The 18,445-nt window shown below is 32.6% G+C and overlaps 1 protein-coding gene across 1 annotated transcript; it reads left to right on the top strand.

Moving 5' to 3' along the window:
* The first annotated feature begins 10,077 nt into the window (after positions 1-10,077).
* LOC122587355 lies at positions 10,078-12,251 on the top strand. The gene has a single exon (XM_043759495.1). The coding sequence runs from the start codon at positions 10,261-10,263 to the stop codon at positions 11,911-11,913; it is 1,653 nt and encodes a 550-aa protein (XP_043615430.1). The 5' UTR covers positions 10,078-10,260; the 3' UTR covers positions 11,914-12,251.
* Positions 12,252-18,445: the final 6,194 nt, after the last annotated feature.

The following is an 18,445-nucleotide window of genomic DNA, read 5'->3' as shown; positions in this document are numbered from 1 at the left end:
ATGGTCCAAGTTGATTTTGACTCCCCTCCCCACACCAAAATGGTGATTCGTACGTGCTAAAGGTGTGTAGTGTCGACTCTTCAGTTGAAGTCAACCCTCGTCAAATTGTTCTAGACTGACTTTGAGATTTTGACCTGACTTCGATTTTATTCTTTTATATCTTTATCTATTTATATTCATTATGTATTCTTCATATCAAAGATTATAAATATAATTATAATTATAATCATATCATAACTTGAGATAATAACTATGATCATAATGCTCGTTTTCGACGTACGTAAAAGCGATTTACATAAACTTTTGAGTGTTCAATAGATAAAAAACTCTTTATTAATTAGAGCAATAGTTTACTGTACGTTATTATAATAATATTTACCATAATAACCCGACTACTCAAATTGACTTAAAATCGTTTCTTACTCAGCCCATAATGTGTGGAAAAATATACCCGACTCACTCAGCGGTTGCACTTATAAAAGTGTCCAGCTCGAATCCTTTGTGCTATTTGTGGTAAAATGTCCCACTCCATACTACTCGTAATAAAACTAGTATGTTATTAAACGACTAACATTCACAGCAAAATTTGAATTCATAACAAGAATTGAACAGACTACATGATACCAAATTTTTTAAGTAACAAATTAGTCTATCCAACTTTATATTTATCATAAGAAATAACACTAAAAAAAGCCATATATAATTATATATTCTACGTATTCTAAAACCAGATACATGTAGCCTAGAAAATGAACATTTAACTGACCGAATCGAATGTAAACTTGCTTTAAAAACTCCATTTAGAAATATTCCAAGCTTCTTGAGTTCAAAAGTGCAATCAAGTTGTGGACCCTAATTATAATAATGGAATATCAAAATACGCAAAATCTTCTTCTACTTCATCTTCTTTGCTTCTATTTAAATCTTACACAGTATAAAATGAGTTAGATAAAATGATATATAATAAATATATATATACTTGCTTCTAGTAGTTAGTGACATGGCTAATCGATCAGACGTAGTACGCATTCGCTAAATTAGAGAATACTACTCGTTACATGAACTAGATATAAAATAATATGAATAACTTTGACTTTGTATGTAGTGATATTCTTTATCAATATCAATATAAGTAGCAGCTTGGCCTAGCTAATCATCGAATGACCAGTTTCATGACATTCACGAATAAGACCAATAATAAAAAATCAAACAACAATAGTAGTGGATGAAACAGCCCGAGCCCATGCTAGTATTGAAACACTCGAAAGTTCCTAAACTCGACTAAGCTCATCACTAGCTGGCAAACCAGGAATTTAGTGAAGCAGCATACACTTGTTGGCATTTCGAATTCATGTGTTCCTGGTAGTCTATTGTCTATACACACTTTATACAAAACAATCTGCATAACTCAATAAATGACTACTTAGTCAGACTACAAGAGCTATATATTAGTATGATAGCTTATGAGTTATGACTGACTGGTTATTATTGTTAGCAAACTAGAAAATACCGTGAACTATTAATTAATACAATTAATCTATACAATGTAACAATTGACTTAAAATATTATATACTCGTATTTAAGTGTACGTCTGTTTTTTTGCCGTAACGACTGAGATTTTCAAATTCTAAAATTTTTCTGTCAAATATTCTTATTACTTATACATAGTGATGGGCAAAACATGAATCAAGAGTCAAAAATTCAAAAAATTATGAAAATAAATGTAGGAGTAATTTAAAAACTAAATTATCTTGATTATTCTTTTTTAAGAAAAAACATAAAACCTCTGGTTCAGTTTGGTTTCATAATAAGACCCTATCAACAAAACTAAGTATGTGAAAATATCACAAAATGATTTATTAGATTGAAATGATTTACAAGAAGTGTATATATATATACATCTAAACTAATTAAGTCGGTTATAACTAACTCTAACTAATTTTGTTAATTATTTACAGTTAACTATTCTATCTTTCGCATATGTACATAAACAGTCCTCCAACTTGTGTAGAATCAACATATACAGAACACGCTTTATATTCTTAATCCTCCCCTCAAGTTGGAGCATCTGCAACTCCTAACTTGTTAATCAAAAAGGAATGTTTCACTCTATTAAGCTCCTTAGTCATCACATCAGCCAATTGTAAATGTGAAGGAATGAATGCAGTTTGCAGAAACTCCTCTTCAACTTTATCTCTGGTGAAATGACAATCTATATCAAGATATTTGGTTCGTTCATGATAACAAGGGTTAGCAGCAATCTGTTGAGCTGACTTATTATCACAGAACAAAGTTATAGGACACTTGACTAGAACACGTAGATCCCTCAACAAGAAACTCAACCATAAAAGCTCACATGTAGTAGCATCCATGCTCCTGTATTCTGCTTCTGTGGAGGATCTTGATGCTGTCACTTGTTTCTTAGTTTTCCATGAAACTAAAACATGACCCAAGAAAATACAATAACCAGTAGTGACTTGTGCTGCCATTTTAACACCTCCTTTCTTTCCTTTCTTTCCTTTGTACCAATCTGGATACCCAATTCTCTCAAAACACTGATCAAGAGAATGACCATCCTCACCACAATATGTGCAATTCTTCTTAAATTCTGCCTTAAAATCACCCTGAATACTTTTGCCAGTCCTCTTTCCTTCTAAACCTCCCTTATGAACATTCATCTTTGCAAAGATTGCAGTTGGATCTGGTACATTATGAGTAACTTGTTTCTGTTTTTCAACTTGTTTGATGATATAGTATGCTTTATTCACATTAGGCAAAGGATTCATTGCAAGAATTTGGTTTCTTACAGATTCATAATCATCATTGAGTTTCATCAGATATTGCACCAATCTTGACCTACTTTCTATCTCAAGGAACTTCTCAACCAATTTGCAAGTGCATTCAGTCATTTTACCACAAGTACAAGCAGGCAAACCATTCAGATTATGTAGTTCATCCCAACACTTTTTCAGTTTGTTGAAATAAGCAGCTATGGTTAAACTACCCTGAGTGATACTATTAAGCTCCCTTTCCAATTGATAGATCAATGGACCATTGCTTTGTCCATATCTCTCATTAATTTCATTCCACAACTCAAAAGCAGAAGTAGCATATAAGAAAGCCTCTGACAACTCAATCACCATAGAATTCAAGATCCAACATGTAACCAAATAGTCACACCTAATCCATTTCTGTAACTTCTCCTCATCATTTTCAGGTTTCTTACATGTACCAGTAATAAAACCTAATTTTAGCTTAGCACCTAAAGCCATCTTTACAATTCTACTCCATCCATGGAAATTACTTCCATTAAAAGCGATAGTAGTAAGTGCCATACCTGGATGATTCGAACTAACCACATGTAACGGATCATTCATAGTGTTTACCACAATATTAGCTTGCAAATTTGTAGAATCAAAAACCGCCGCCATGGATTTGAGAGTTATTCAAGAATATAACTCAGCGATATCTCAAATTAAACCAAAATTGAAGCTATATAAACCTTCGATTTGAGGAAATAATGGTGAATTTGAGAACAAATTGACTGAAATTAGACAGTAAATTAAGATCACACAAATCCTAGATCAGAGAAAACGATTTCCTGTTGCTCTGATACCATATCAACAAAACTAAGTATGTGAAAATATCACAATGATTTATTAGATTGAAATGATTTACAAGAAGTGTATATATATACATCTAAACTAATTAAGTCGGTTATAACTAACTCTAACTAATTTTGTTAATTATTTACAGTTAACTATTCTATCTTTCGCATATGTACATAAACAGTCCTCCAACTTGTGTAGAATCAATATATACGGAACACGCTTTATATTCTTTAGACCCAAAGAAAATTAAAATGGAACGTAACATATAAAAATTTTTATTTACACTTTTTTCATAAATATGTGCTCTGACTTGTGTAGCTGACGACATTTTAATTTTATTTTTCATATACTTATTAAATTATTTTTTAGTTAATAAAATCTTACCTTGCAATTCTACAATTCTACTTTCACATCTCCAAATTTAATATAGTAAAGAAATAGAAAAAAAAAAAATTTTAAATGGATTTTACAAATGGGGGATTTTGTTATCTTACTTTCTTTTGCTTGCAATTTAGGATGGGCCAAATGGTGGGCTATTCCTTGATCTATTTGAATAAGACCTTAACCATATCTTACTAAAGCATTTACTTCTTTCAGTTTTTTAACTTTAAATATTTGAAAATCTCAAAATACACATGTCAATTATTTAGGGATTAGTTTCCTCGAATTTAAGAAACTTTGAACGAATATCTATAGTAGTAAATAACTAAAGTTGTGTGTATTGTATGTAAACAACTTTGAAATAATGTTTATTGTATGTAAGAATTTCGTTTCAACCAATTAAAATTTGACAAGTGGCACCTGTATATGGTTGCCACGTATGTTTTCTTACATACAATAAACATTTTTTCAAGTTGCTTACATACAATACACATAACTTTAGTTTTTTCCTACTATAGACATTCGGTCAAAGATAGTTACATTCCAGTAAACTAATCCCATTTAAAATTTTCTTGTAATAAATCTCAACTACTTTTTTTTTTCTCTACTCAAATTTCAATCACTCATTTTTTTTTCTCTTTCATAAATCATTTTATTACTCTAATTCATTTAAAATCTTTTATCTCAAAAACTGTACATTAATAAATATAAAATTTGTATGGGTGTTCTTAAAATTTCATGCTCTTTCATTAGAGAGGTCATTCGATATACTTTCGACGAATTTTCTTAAATCCGGGGATGAAGCCCTTACGACTAAGACATTTAGCTATCACACTCTATGACCTAGCACCTCATATGACCTATCACACTATATGACCTATCACCGGCCACCACCATCTCACTGTCATAACGCACGAATACTTTCTCTCATATATTATTAATGTGAACATATAATATTGCAAAATACTTACATACTAACTACTTGTGTCACTGTGTGATGAATACATACTAAATTAAATGTAAACATATGAGAACAAAAGAATAAAAACCATGTAAAAATTTGTTTGTATATTCAATTGCATAACATTTTTTATTTTATTTTTTTTAAGTTGGTTTCGATTCAGACATGTTGGAGGCAATTTTAACCAGCGAATTGTTGGACCTCTAACCTCATCCTCATGGAAAATACCTTGAGATGAGAAATCCATGACTCGAACCTGAGACCTTCTGAAAACTCACCCCCAGGGTCTACATAGTGTATTCAAAAGATACACTTGACCATAACATGGTGAAGATTTTGATATGGATCATCAAGACTTAAAATTATTTTTTATTTCATTATAAATATTTTGTCAAACTTGTATAAATATGTTTAAAAATCTTGTCATGATACATGAACTCACTCGTTGTTTCTCTTAAGTCTTAACCATAACCTCGGATCTATTATGTGTCACGACCAGATATTTAAGTATATTGTTTAGGTAAACTTAATTATTCACATTTATCATTTTTAACTTATATTTGTATATTCCGTCGCATTTCGAAATTCTTTCCGGCACTTGGTATCTAATTTTGCCCACATATTAAAAACCAAAAACTTTCAACTGTAATCAATTTTCAAAAAAAGGACCAAACTTTCAGTAAAAAGAAATTACTTCGATCAGATGTTTGCCCAACAAGAATGGTTGGCTTGGCTAAATAAATGTAAATATGTAATAACGGTTGGCAGATGGATTGCGTGCCGTATGGTCATAAAAGCCATACATATATAGCTGAAACCAGCCGAGAGAGACAGGAAACGATCATGTTATGTCCACCTCCTCCTCAATTAACCAAATCTACATATATGAAGGACGTACCTTCTCTTTTTCTTTTTAACAAATTTACCTTTTAAGAAAATGATACGGAGTATATATCCAGAGGCGGTATCAGAAAAAAATCTCAGAGGGAGCAAAATTAAAAAATCCGTAAAATATAAATATAAAATGGGTCAAAATGTTAAAAACCTATAAGAAATTTTTTAAAATCGATGAATTTGAAAATACATGACAAAATCTAAATTTTGAGGGGGACAATTGCCCCCTTTGCCCCCCATGTGATACCGCCCATGTATATATCTATTCATAATAGATTTCTAATATGCGAAGAACCTCATCATCAACGTGAACTTAATTGGCAAAACTTGTTATATATGATATATATATATATAAAAAAAAAAAGATTAAGTTGATCTAACATTGCTAATGTAATAGTGTTGCACAACTTATGTCTCCCCCTTCTATATAACGATCTTAATTGATATGATCCAAGAAGGTTGTCTATAAATTCAATTGACCAATTACAAGTATTTTTATTCAAAAGATCAATCCGAAACTGTATTGGCTATCTCCAATGCTAAGGACGCCCTTAGGCGTATTTGAACTGCCACATCATATCATTACAAACTCTTATACATCCTTATAAATTCTTCAAATCTTATAATTTTATCTACAACCATACAAACATCCTTACATGTCCTTACATATCCTTTTTACCTCCAACTAAAAACAAAAATATATTAGGTAAAAACAAGTAAGGGCATGCCCTTAGGTAAAGGCATCCTTCAAAAAATCCTTAGTTTTTGACAAGCTTCAACGACAAAGGATATCCAAAGGCACCTAAGGACGCCTCCATTGGAAATAGCCTTACTAATTGAAAAAATCTCTGTGACTAGTCACCTAATATTGAACTTTTGTTTATATACAAGTAAGCTATAAATCAAACATCATACTAATACACAATTCATATTGTTTAAAGGAATTTTTGTATATCTATATACATAATAAAACAATAAGAATCCAAGCTTGATAAAACTATCCACCTCAATTCAAAATTACCTTTAGAACTTGCCACATAGGATTTTTTCTACATGGCATCTTCATATTTATTTTCATAACTTTTTATCTTATATATATATATATATATATAAACTAGATTGCTATAAATAATACTTCATATTATGGAAAGAATATATATCAAAAAAATAAATATTAAAATAGAGACTATATATATATATATATATACAAAATTGTAAAAGTTTAACTACAAACATAGATAGGATTCCTATTTGATTAAATTATACTTAATTATGAATAATATATTAACTTACAAAATATCTTTAATTTCATTTACTTTACATAAGTACTTATTTTGCATACGGACGGATTACATATAACGTATACTTTTATATTATTATTTATTTAAACCCCAAAATCATCTAAACTCCAACATCATAAGAATGCAATTTATAATCTTAGGGGGAAATATATTATTTTGCTTTATCTCAAATAAAACCAACCCTATATAAACATTGTAGTTTTATAAGAACTTTGCTTTTATTTTAGTTTGTTAAATAAAATATTCATATTTGTTTCACATATGTTCAAGTTTTAATCATATTCAATAATAGGTTTTTCATGTACTTTAAAATAAAATTTTCTGCACGATTGATTTGGAGAAGACACTAAATATATACCAAGTGTTATACCTTTCAACCATAAGCTAAACATTTGAATATATATTCGTATTATCAACTTTACTTTAAAAAATATTGAAAAACAACTCGCGCATCGCGCGGGAGAAAAAATCTAGTTATATATATACGAGTATATTAGAGTAGATATTGAAAAAAAAATTTACAGTTAAAAGAAAGTATGTGTTATATAAAAAAACGTGGAAAAGATAATTATAAATTTGTATGTGGACACCTAATTTAATATATTTAATATGTCTATCACTTTCATATATCCATTTTAAAAATGAAGTTAAAAGCACTTTATATGCAATTTCAACATCATATGTTTGTTCAAAGATAGCAACCGAAGAGACGACTAATTAAGCATGCCCATAATTTAATGTAGCGCTCATATTTTCAAAGACTTTGTCATCACTGGTGGGATCCGGCCGGGGAAGAGACAATGACGCCAATCATGCCGGCTAAAAATTTGTAACAAACATGTATTTAAGTGTGTAACCTTTAAACGAACAAGCACTTACTCCATAACAATATACTAATAAACTGATATTTACACATTGAAATTATTGGAAATATCTATAGAATAATGCATTACGATCATATTGACGTATATGATGAGTTTATCTTTCTATTGTATAAAATAGATATGTTTCAAAACGTTTGACGAATATATATGTTGCCTAGGCTATCTCCAATGCTAAGGACGCCCTTAAGCGTCATTGAGCTGACACATCATATCCTTACAAATAATTACACATCCTTATAAATCCTTAAAATCTTATAATTTTACCTCTAACCATACAAACATCCTTACATATCATTTAACTCCACTAAAAACAAAAAATTTTATAAGTAAGGTCACCTAAGGGCATGCCCTTGGGTAAGGGCATGCATCAAAAAATCTATAATTTTGGACAAACTTCAACCGCAAAGGATATCCAAGGGCACCTAAGGGCACCTAAGGGCGCCCAAAAACATTCCCATTGGAGATAGTCTTACGAATTATCCTTCGTGCATCATAATTATTCGCATGCCAAAGGTGGTTTGTAAAGGACTCCCTTTACACCTGCCCTGACGTGAGAGTTGCCGATTACAGGTCATGGATCAAGTCGTTCCTATATGAGTCTAATCGATCTAGATCATGGAAAATTGATCTATAAGGAAACGGAAAAAGGGGAAACCAACCGCACATGGATTTGCCTTACTCACATTTTTGTAACTAATGGTTAATCGTACAATGTCATAGTGAAAATTAGAAGAGCGAGTAAATTGTGATATATGGAGTACTCTACTTAGTACGAGTAATAAAGTCAACATGCATAATTAATAAAAAAAAGTCAATCCAGTCAAGTAGTCGTCAACAATTCGGGTATCGTATTTAACAGTCCCATATAAGCCCCTTGTCATCGATTGTTTATCCCGTTCCTTACCATTGTAATGTAATACAAAGTATTAATTTAAATTATCAATACCTCTTATAATACAAACTGGGACCTCTTAATTCATCATTTTTTTCAACTCAAAATACGTATATATACATACTAAACCCTACACGCTTTTCATTCCCCCCTTTCTTCTCTTTTGCCACACTGAACACACACACATACACATATATTTCACCATAACCACCCAACGTCGTCAATCACCATAGTCCATTACTACCGCAGTCATAAATCCCAAAACCATCACCATTTAGCCGCCACAATGCACGAGCATCTATCTAGTATATATATGTATACATACATATATATATACACTTTTATACTTTAGGAATTTTAAACTTATTAAATGTAATTTAGCTTGTTCCCTTAGCAAATTTGTTTATTAGTTCGAACATTTATTTGTTTAGTATCTTAATCTTTAAATATATAAGGGAGATGAAAATATAAAGTTGTCAGGTATCTAAGCTTAGGTGTGGAACACTCACATATTGTTTTTTTAATCCATAAAAATTATGGGGGCCATGCATTGATTCATTAAACAAGAAATATTAAAATATTAGTATCTGAGGGGTTCCACGCCTAAACTTAGGTGTCAAACAACTTTATATTCCCTTTTCGCATATATAAATGTTGTTATAAAGAGTAAAACTATATGATAAGAATTGTCTTTGAGCATTAACTCAATAGTTAAAAGGTCATCCCTTTTTGTAAGAGGTCCTGTGTTTAAATTTTAGGGAAAAACTTAAGAATTAAGTACCTTTATGAGAGTTTGGTTTGGGTATATCCAAGTTTAAGTTTGAGGGGTAGGGTTTACCCCTATTAATCGTCGTACCTTCTGACGGATTAGTAGGGAGTTTTTCCCCATCAGGTATTTGAAATATGCAGTTCTACTTCGATCGAACTTTGTAGCGAGGATCCAGTTAACAACATATGTTAAACATATTGCTATCGAATCGTAACACAAAATTTTTAGCAAAATTCATCCTTAAAAAAATATGATACATGATTTATTACTCTATGATAAATGTCTGCAATATCATTTCCCATTAGTCAAAGCTTATATTACCCCTTGTCCCCTTTCCTTCTTATAAGCCTACTAATCGAATCAATTACTAGTACTCGTATCATTTTACACAACAAAAACTAATTAAGGTAGTGCGTGAGCTACACTCTCGTGTGACTAATTCCGTCCATTTCATCATTCATTACACCATTATATCATCATAACATAAAAATTTCCTAATCATCATAACATACACATCCCTTTCTATTTTTTCTTCGTCATTATTACACACACACTCGCCGGCGGCGATGAAGCTGTCGGAAAACGAAGCCGACGTGGTGGAAGCCTCTAACCTCCAGCTCATCCAATCACTAGTAACCTCAATCCCAAACACTCTTTCTTTCAAAGGTAAATGGTCTTTAATCCAAACCAAACTTTCCGATCTCAAATCCCATCTTTCCGACCTCATTCCCGACACCCCACTTTCCGTCGACATTCTCCGGTCACTTTCCCACACACTCTCACAAGCCCTTTCTCTATCTCTCATTTGTCATTCCCTTAATCCCCCTTCAGGCAAACTCAAAACCCAAAACGACGTCGATTCAATCTCAGCTAAACTCGATACCCATATCAAAGACCTAGAAATTTTAATTAAAAATAGTGGAGACAATAATATTGTCACCCAAAACGACGTCGTTTCAAAAAGGGAGTCATTAAGAATGGAATCAAGAAACTTAATAACCCGGTTACAGATCGGTTCAACCCAATCGAAAAACACGGCGCTAGACGAACTTTTAAGGTTGTTACAACAAGATGACAAGCATGTATTAATAGCCGTGGCACAGGGTGTGGTCCCGGTGCTTGTTCGCTTATTGGATTGTACATCTACTCCGGAAATGAAGGAGAAAACGGTTACAGCTCTTGCTAAGGTGTCAACCGTTGACTCAAGTAAACACGTGTTAATTGCTGAGGGTTTAATGCTGTTGAATCATTTGATGCGCGTTTTGGAATCCGGAAGCGGGTTCGCGAAAGAAAAAGCGTGCGTGGTTTTGAAATGTTTGTCTAGTATTAAGGATAACGCGCGGGCGATTGGGTCCCGCGGAGGAATCGCGGTTTTATTGGAGATTTGTGAATGTGGGACGCCGTATTCGCAGGCTATCGCGGTAGGCGTCTTGGTGAATCTGTCTGGATTTTCAGATACTTATGAGAATTTTATGGAAGAAGACGCGGTTTCCGTGATTTTAGGGGTGGCCAGCTCTGGTACGGTTTTAGCACAAGAATATTCGTTTTCTTGTTTGAGTAATTTGATTAAAGATGATGATAATTTGAAACTGTTGGTTTATAAGAAAGGCGTGTTTGATAGTTTGAAAACATTTTGGGATTCTGCTCCTGGTGTTAGTAACTTGGAAGTTGCGGTCGAGTTTTTGAAAATATTAGCGTATGATGAGCGTTTGGTTGAATGTATTGTGTCAGCGGATTTTGTGCCAAGGATTGTTAGTGTGTTAAGTTGTGGTGTGTTAGGAGTGAGGGTTCAGGCTGCAAAAGCGGTTTTTAGATTAGGAGTTAACGCGAAAGCGAGGAAAGAATTGGGCGAATTCGGGTGTATACCGCCTTTGATTGCTATGTTAGATGGTAAAGCAGTTGAAGAGAAGCTGGCAGCTGCGAAAGCGTTGTCGGTTATCTTGATTTGTTCTGGAAACACAAGGATTTTTAAGAAGGAACAGAGAGGGATAGTGAGTGTGGTTCAGCTTTTGGACCCTTCCATACCAAATCTTGATAACAAGTACCCTGTTGCGATTCTGATGTGTTTAATCCATTCAAAGAAATGCCGTAAACAGATGGTGAATTCGGGTGCTTTGTTGTATTTACAAAAGCTTGTAGAAATGGAGGTCGACGGTGCAAAGAAGTTGCACGAGACTATCGGTCGTGGGAAGCTATTTGGCGTTTTCGCAAGGCCGTAAAGATCATATAATCCTGCTCAAAATCTGTATCTAGTTATGGTAAATTACGGCTACACTGCTTGTGTATCTTGGTTGTTTTTATCGTTTTCGTTTTTTAGTTTCTTTACCATTGTTTATATCTTTCATGTTAGTAAAATCTTAGTTGAGAAGTCAATTGATTCTAAATTAGTCTAGTGTCTACTGAGATATGTATCAATACTTAAATCCCTAAAACCTTTGTTTGGTGACCTAACTTGGATTAAAGTTGTAATATCTTCAACCTAAACTCAATAATTCAATACATATATTTGTAATGCAATTGACTTTCTCTTTGTTTTATCTATCTTTTATTTGTAGTACTTACTAGCTAAAGCTCTCTTTTATATTGTTTATGGTGGTGGGTAGTGTCACACTTGTTTTAAGTCCCAACTAAATGAGTAAATTAAGATGTAAGATTATTTGGGCAGAGATGAGCCTTTGGTTACGATATACGTGGCTCAATTGGTATTCTTGTGGCTGTATCGTAGACTTTTTCACCGGTCATCCCCAAACATTTACTCAGTGAGGTTCGAAATGTGAGGATGCTTTACCACTGAGCCATTTTGATAGTTTATAAAAGTTTCAAATGCTGGTGTTAATGATGATTATGTTATCCAATCTGTATGCAATGAATCACTTTCTATAATTGCGTTAACATTCATAGAATTTGATATGTGCTAAAAGTTACTTTGTTTTGACAGCAACTTCCATAACTATCTTCTTCATTTGCTGGCATTATTGCTTTACAATTATTTCTGCAAATGGCAGCTCAATGTGTACAATATATAATACCCCATGCTACATGGTTTTATTATATGATGACATTATCTTGTGTGGTGACAAAAGATTGTAAGCCCTGGTGTGTGGATTGTTGGTCATAATTGAGCCCTGAAATATATTATTCTAGAAAGTTAAATAGAAAGGAAGTTTATATGTTACTTTAGTGAAAGTTGTAGGAGGTTTCCATTTAAGAGTTGACCTATTGTGCTTTAGATAGTCTATTTCAACTTTAAAAGGTTCTTTTCTTGAACTCTAATCATGATATGTAAAGCTTTGAACAATATGAATATCCCCCTATTATAAAAGTTGGTAAGGAATGTGGGCCATGTGCAATTTGGTGGGTCCTAGAATACTTTTTCAATATCTAAATCAATATTGATAATGAATAATGAATAATAATTGATCAAAATTTGTTGATCAAAGTGTCAATTTACAGATGTATAGTATAGTATCTTCTTCAAGGCCATGTGCATTTGTTCTGTGCATGTCTAACCTTCTTGCTTTCTTTGGGTTTTCTTACAAACAAATAAGGACCTACATGAATTGGATGGTAGTTAGCATTGCATTCATGAGTTGTACAATGCCATCTAACAATATCTTCAAGTTTCATTTCAGTGTCTGAAAGTAGTGTCCCATTGTAGTAAATGCATAAAAGTATGGTTGGTTTTTCTGGGCAAACGTTATTTTTCTTAAGTGTTCTGTTTTCTTTATTTCTGTGTTGATTCCTTAAGTTTTATGACCAATTTAACTATTGTATTTTGGTGAGGAGAACTCCAAAAGCATATATAGAGCTTTTGAAAATTTAGAAACTAAAAGTGTGATGGAGACAAAATGGTCTTTAGTCTAATTGATCAAAATGAATAATTTTGTGTATAGTGGTCCGTTGACATTTTTTCTTCATAAACAACAGTACAAGTATAGATGTTACTACAGCAACCTATGATCCTTTTTTGACAAGGAATGTTTGGCTCGTATCAAGGACTCAAATCTTTGATTTAACAACAAAGAGAGGCAGGTACATATAAGTTTAACAATATCTTCATGAAATAAACTTTTCATTTATATGATCATAATCATCTTATAGACATTGCTGTAAGAGTATAAAGGCAGGCCATGGGCTTGACATTATACAAGACGGCCCAATGCTAAGCTATTGAAACAGACAAAAAGTACTAACAACAAAACATCCACGTGGATGAGCAAAAAATACCAAATCCCCATCCCGGTTCCGGGAAGTGGTACCGAGTGGGACTGGACCAATATCCACTTTTATTAGTTTGTGGGATCGGTACCAAACGGGATTAGTAATCCCGTAATCCCGAAAAAGTCCCTAGTAGTCCCATATACTTATGGCACTCACTTTCTATTCAAAGCCCACTTGATTCTTCTATTAGTTTTTCTATTCTCTTAGGCCCAAACACAAATATCTTAAACTAAATAACAAGTATACTACTCGGTTATAATTTCATTATTGTTTTTGAAAAAATTTTGAACTCCATATGCTAGCTAACATGCCCACATGTAGTCCAGTACGTCCAAACCCTTCTATTTGTTATGAGATGAGTTAGTTGCTATGTGATCAGATATAACCTTCTGTTATTGAATCAATACCTGAATATAATTTTTGTAACATATGATTGTAATTTTTTATATGATTAGATTGTTAAATATCTTGTTTGCGTATTAGATAGTTGTCAGGTCATGTTTGTATATTAGCTAGTTAGTTATTGGTTTTATTCGGGACTAGTCGGGATTTGGTATCGATATCCCGGTCCCGTCCCGCTCGGTACCGGTACCGGTACCGTCACATATGGGACCGAGACCGGTACTAAAATTTCGTGAAATTCGGGATCGGTACCATCGGGACCGGTACGGGACGGTACCAGTCTCATGCGCATCCCTAGATCCAACTGTGTAAGACTATATGGTATGAGGCCTTCTCTAGGCGTTTTAGGGTCGGAACGCCTACTACATTGCCCCTGGTAGGCGTTCCGGGCTAGAAAATGGGTGTGGACAGCTAGGCAAAACTATTGACCAAGCTTGGACGTTTTCCCCTTTCCAATGCCAAACAGCTACTTTTCCAATAATTGCTTTTTTTTTCTTCTTCTTTTTCTTTTTATCCTCTATAACTCCATAGGAGCACTAACACATGGCGTAAGATGCCCATAAGGGCAAAGTTGCCTCACCCCTCCCATTTTTGGAGAGTGTCATAGAATGCCTAGCTTGCTAATGTGGCACCACATGATGGAAGACCCCCGCCCATGGAAGACTTCATACCACACCACAAGACATAGAATAAACTAACAAAACGTGAATTACTTTTGCTAACTCACTGTAGCCCAAACTTTTATTTAAGAGAAACGAACAGCCCAAAACAAATTTGTCATATGGATTTGTACATTTGATTTGCATTTCAATTGGCCCAATACTAAACATTATCAACCCATCTTTTGAGTGTCCCTAACAAAGTATTAATGAGGTAGGTGATATGTAGAAAATTAATCAAAACATAAGATTAAAAAAAAAAATTTAATAGAATCCACGTAATATTCATAGTGTTTTATGGTGACTAAGAAGATTAATCATTTTCTTTTTTTTAAAAACAAACATCTATCCCGTCTTTAGAAATTAATCACGTTTTGTGGTTTTCTATAAGAATGTGAATGTCGCTCAAGACAGAGGGTGTCGTAAAACACCAAAAATTACCTGATGATATCAAAAGCTATTGGAATTCACACATAATTTGAGAAACTGAAAAAATATATATATATATATATATTCATTTCTAGTGTATGTGTAGCACCTGCTATTGTACCTTTTTCTCTAAATCAAGTATTTGATCTGTTATTAAATCACAACGATTTTACTTTGTTTTTAACTTCTTACTCTTTATTTGTGCTAAAGATGTTATTGGATTTGACTGGGCTGTTAAGGAATCAAATCCATCAACCGTTATTTTCCACAAATTTATGAAATTACACAATTTAAAAAACGGATTATGTTAATCATTAACACGTTTTATTTTCTACACAAAATTAACCGATTTCTATAAATAATTGTCATCCGTGACGTTGAATATTTATACCTAAAGTTGACCGTAGCCTAATTGTAACCTTTTGAAGAGTTTAAAATCACAATTGGTTGGTTAAGAATCACCATTGGCCACATATTATATCCCAACTTGTGGAATAAAAATCATTAAATTTATTGCTCAAATACTGTAGAGCAATTTTTTAAGTTTATAAAATTTTAAAACACAATAAAAACTGTTAGACCCTTTACCCTTACGATCCTCGTATAAAGCTAGATCATGCAAGAAGCATGGGCGGTACTAAAGGGGGGCCAAGAGGGTCCAATGCCCCCCTCCAAATTTAAATTTTGTCATGTATTTTTGAATTTTTCATAAAATTTTAAAAATTTTCTATAGGTTTTAACATTTTGCCTCCTTTTAGATTTATTTTTCATAAGTTTTCTAAGTTTGCCCCCTTTGGAATTTTTTTCTGGTACCGCCTCTGGCAAGAAGTGTAACAAACGACAAATTCGTAATTACTTGTGACGAAAAAATAACAAACTTTCTAAATTTGGCTACAACTGTATTATACTATCTTCTAAGGGTGAGCAAAAACCGAACCGGAAAATCGAAAAAAACCGAACCGAAAAAATCGAAAACCGAACAAAATCCATTGGTCTGGTTTTCGTTTTCTAAAAATCGAACGGATCAGTTCGGGTTTCGGTTTCATATGTCAAAAAACCGATCAAAACCGAATCGAACCGAACTAAATATATTTTAATTTATTTTATATTTATATCTTATTACATTTATATTTATTACTTATAATTTATAAATATGTTAATATATTTAATCTTTTTATCTTTTTAATGTATAAATTTATACAAATTGTATATTTTAATAAAAAAGTGTACTAAAAACAATTCGTTTTATAAAAGTTATACAAATTTTAACACTTAAAAAATATAATTAGTTATTAAAAAACTTTTATGTATTTGAGTTTTTATATCATATTTTTTTCTTAACAATTAAAAGTTAAATTTATAACATAACATATAAAAAACTTTAAGAAAAAAAAGTTATTAAAAAAACCGAAACCGGTCCAAACCGAACCGGAAAACCGAGAAACTAAACCAAGCAAAAACCGAATCCAATGGTTTTGGTTTTCTAAAACCAAATGGATCCGTTTGGGTTTCGGTTTTAAACAAAAACCGACCCAAACCAACCTATACTCACCCCTAGGGATGAGATCGGTACAGGAAGAGTACCGAACTGGTACCGTCATGATTAATCCCGATACCAAAAAAGGCTCAAAGCGAGAACTGAATACCGTACCGATTATATGAATACGGTACCGGTATTTCGGTTCCGTACCGATTAAATACCGAAGTTTCACCAAAGGTAATCTATACTACAAAGCTTGTACATATATTAACACTAATAGAAAGGAAGAATGAAAGCTTGTACAAAGCTTGTTTAAGATTTTAGGGATATGGGAAATCGGATGATTGTTATAAAAGAGAAAGGAAGAATGAAAGTTGCCTAGGTTTTAGAAACTAAAAAACCCCTCCATATTATGATCATATGATGGAAATGCAGATCTCTTTGCATGGTCGATCCATATTCCCCTTTATTATAAAACTCTTATTCGGTCTTTTAATTCGGTTTCTCGGTTTCGTACCGGTACCGTACCGATTAATCCTGAAACCGATTAAGCTAAATACCCAATACCGAATACCGTACCAAATACCTATCGATACGGTTATTCAGTACCGGTACCGGAACAGTATCGATTCGGTTTTGATATTTCGGTATACATGCTCATCTCTACTCACCCCTACTATCTTCGCAAAACCCCATACATTTTGGAAAAATAATGGTACATATACAACTCCAAATAGGTACTTTTTAAAATTTGATGACAATAAATTAATACTTGTACATGTTTCAGGGGGCTAATAATATGCAAAGTTTTGATGATATTTACTTAGAATTTAAGTACTCCTCGTATTACAATCACAACCGGCAAACTTGAGGAACCAACCTAATCGATCATTTCAAAAACAAACTTCAAATTTTAACCATTCGATCTCATATAAAATAATCTACAATGTAAAACATATTTTATAAGAAGTATGCTTAAAAATATATTAGTTAAAGCTTAATCATATTTTGATTCATGTAATGAATAGCTTTTTCTACAATAGTTAACATTGATTTATTTAGATTATGTATAGCACTACAAGAAAAATCACTTTTAGCAAGGACAAAAGTCTTTGCTAAATATCTACAGCAAGGACTTGTCCTCACTGATAGGTCGTGGGCGATGAGCCGTGGCTAGATGTTTCTAGCAAGGACGGTCAACGGTTTTAGTAAGGACAACTATGACTTTAAAAAATGATAATAATTTCTTATAAGTCTTTGCTATAGAATTTTCGATAAATAATTCTAAAACTATATATCATATATAATTATACATGTATAAATATATATTTGTATTATAAGCGTATAAAGCTACAATAAATACGAAATTAACAGCAATGACAAAGTCCTTGCTATATGTAAAATATTTTTTTTTATTATTTTTTCTAATGTCGTTGCTAAAACCTTCAGAAAGGACTTTCTTGTTATAATTTTGTTGCACTTTTTGGTCTATATACGGTTCTGCCCGAATTTTTCGGATTTTGGATCATCTAGTTTATATTTCCACTACTTATCAAACAA

Source organism: Erigeron canadensis, chromosome 2 (genome assembly GCF_010389155.1).
Source record: "Erigeron canadensis isolate Cc75 chromosome 2, C_canadensis_v1, whole genome shotgun sequence".
In the NCBI taxonomy this organism is placed as follows: Eukaryota; Viridiplantae; Streptophyta; class Magnoliopsida; order Asterales; family Asteraceae; genus Erigeron; species Erigeron canadensis.
Note: the sequence above shows the minus strand (reverse complement) of the source record. Positions and strands in the feature narration are given on the sequence as shown.

Bases quoted from the DNA above. Each gene is read 5' to 3' on its own strand.
- LOC122587355 (XM_043759495.1), top strand. From the start codon at position 10,261: ATGAAGCTGTCGGAAAACGAAGCCGACGTGGTGGAAGCCTCTAACCTC.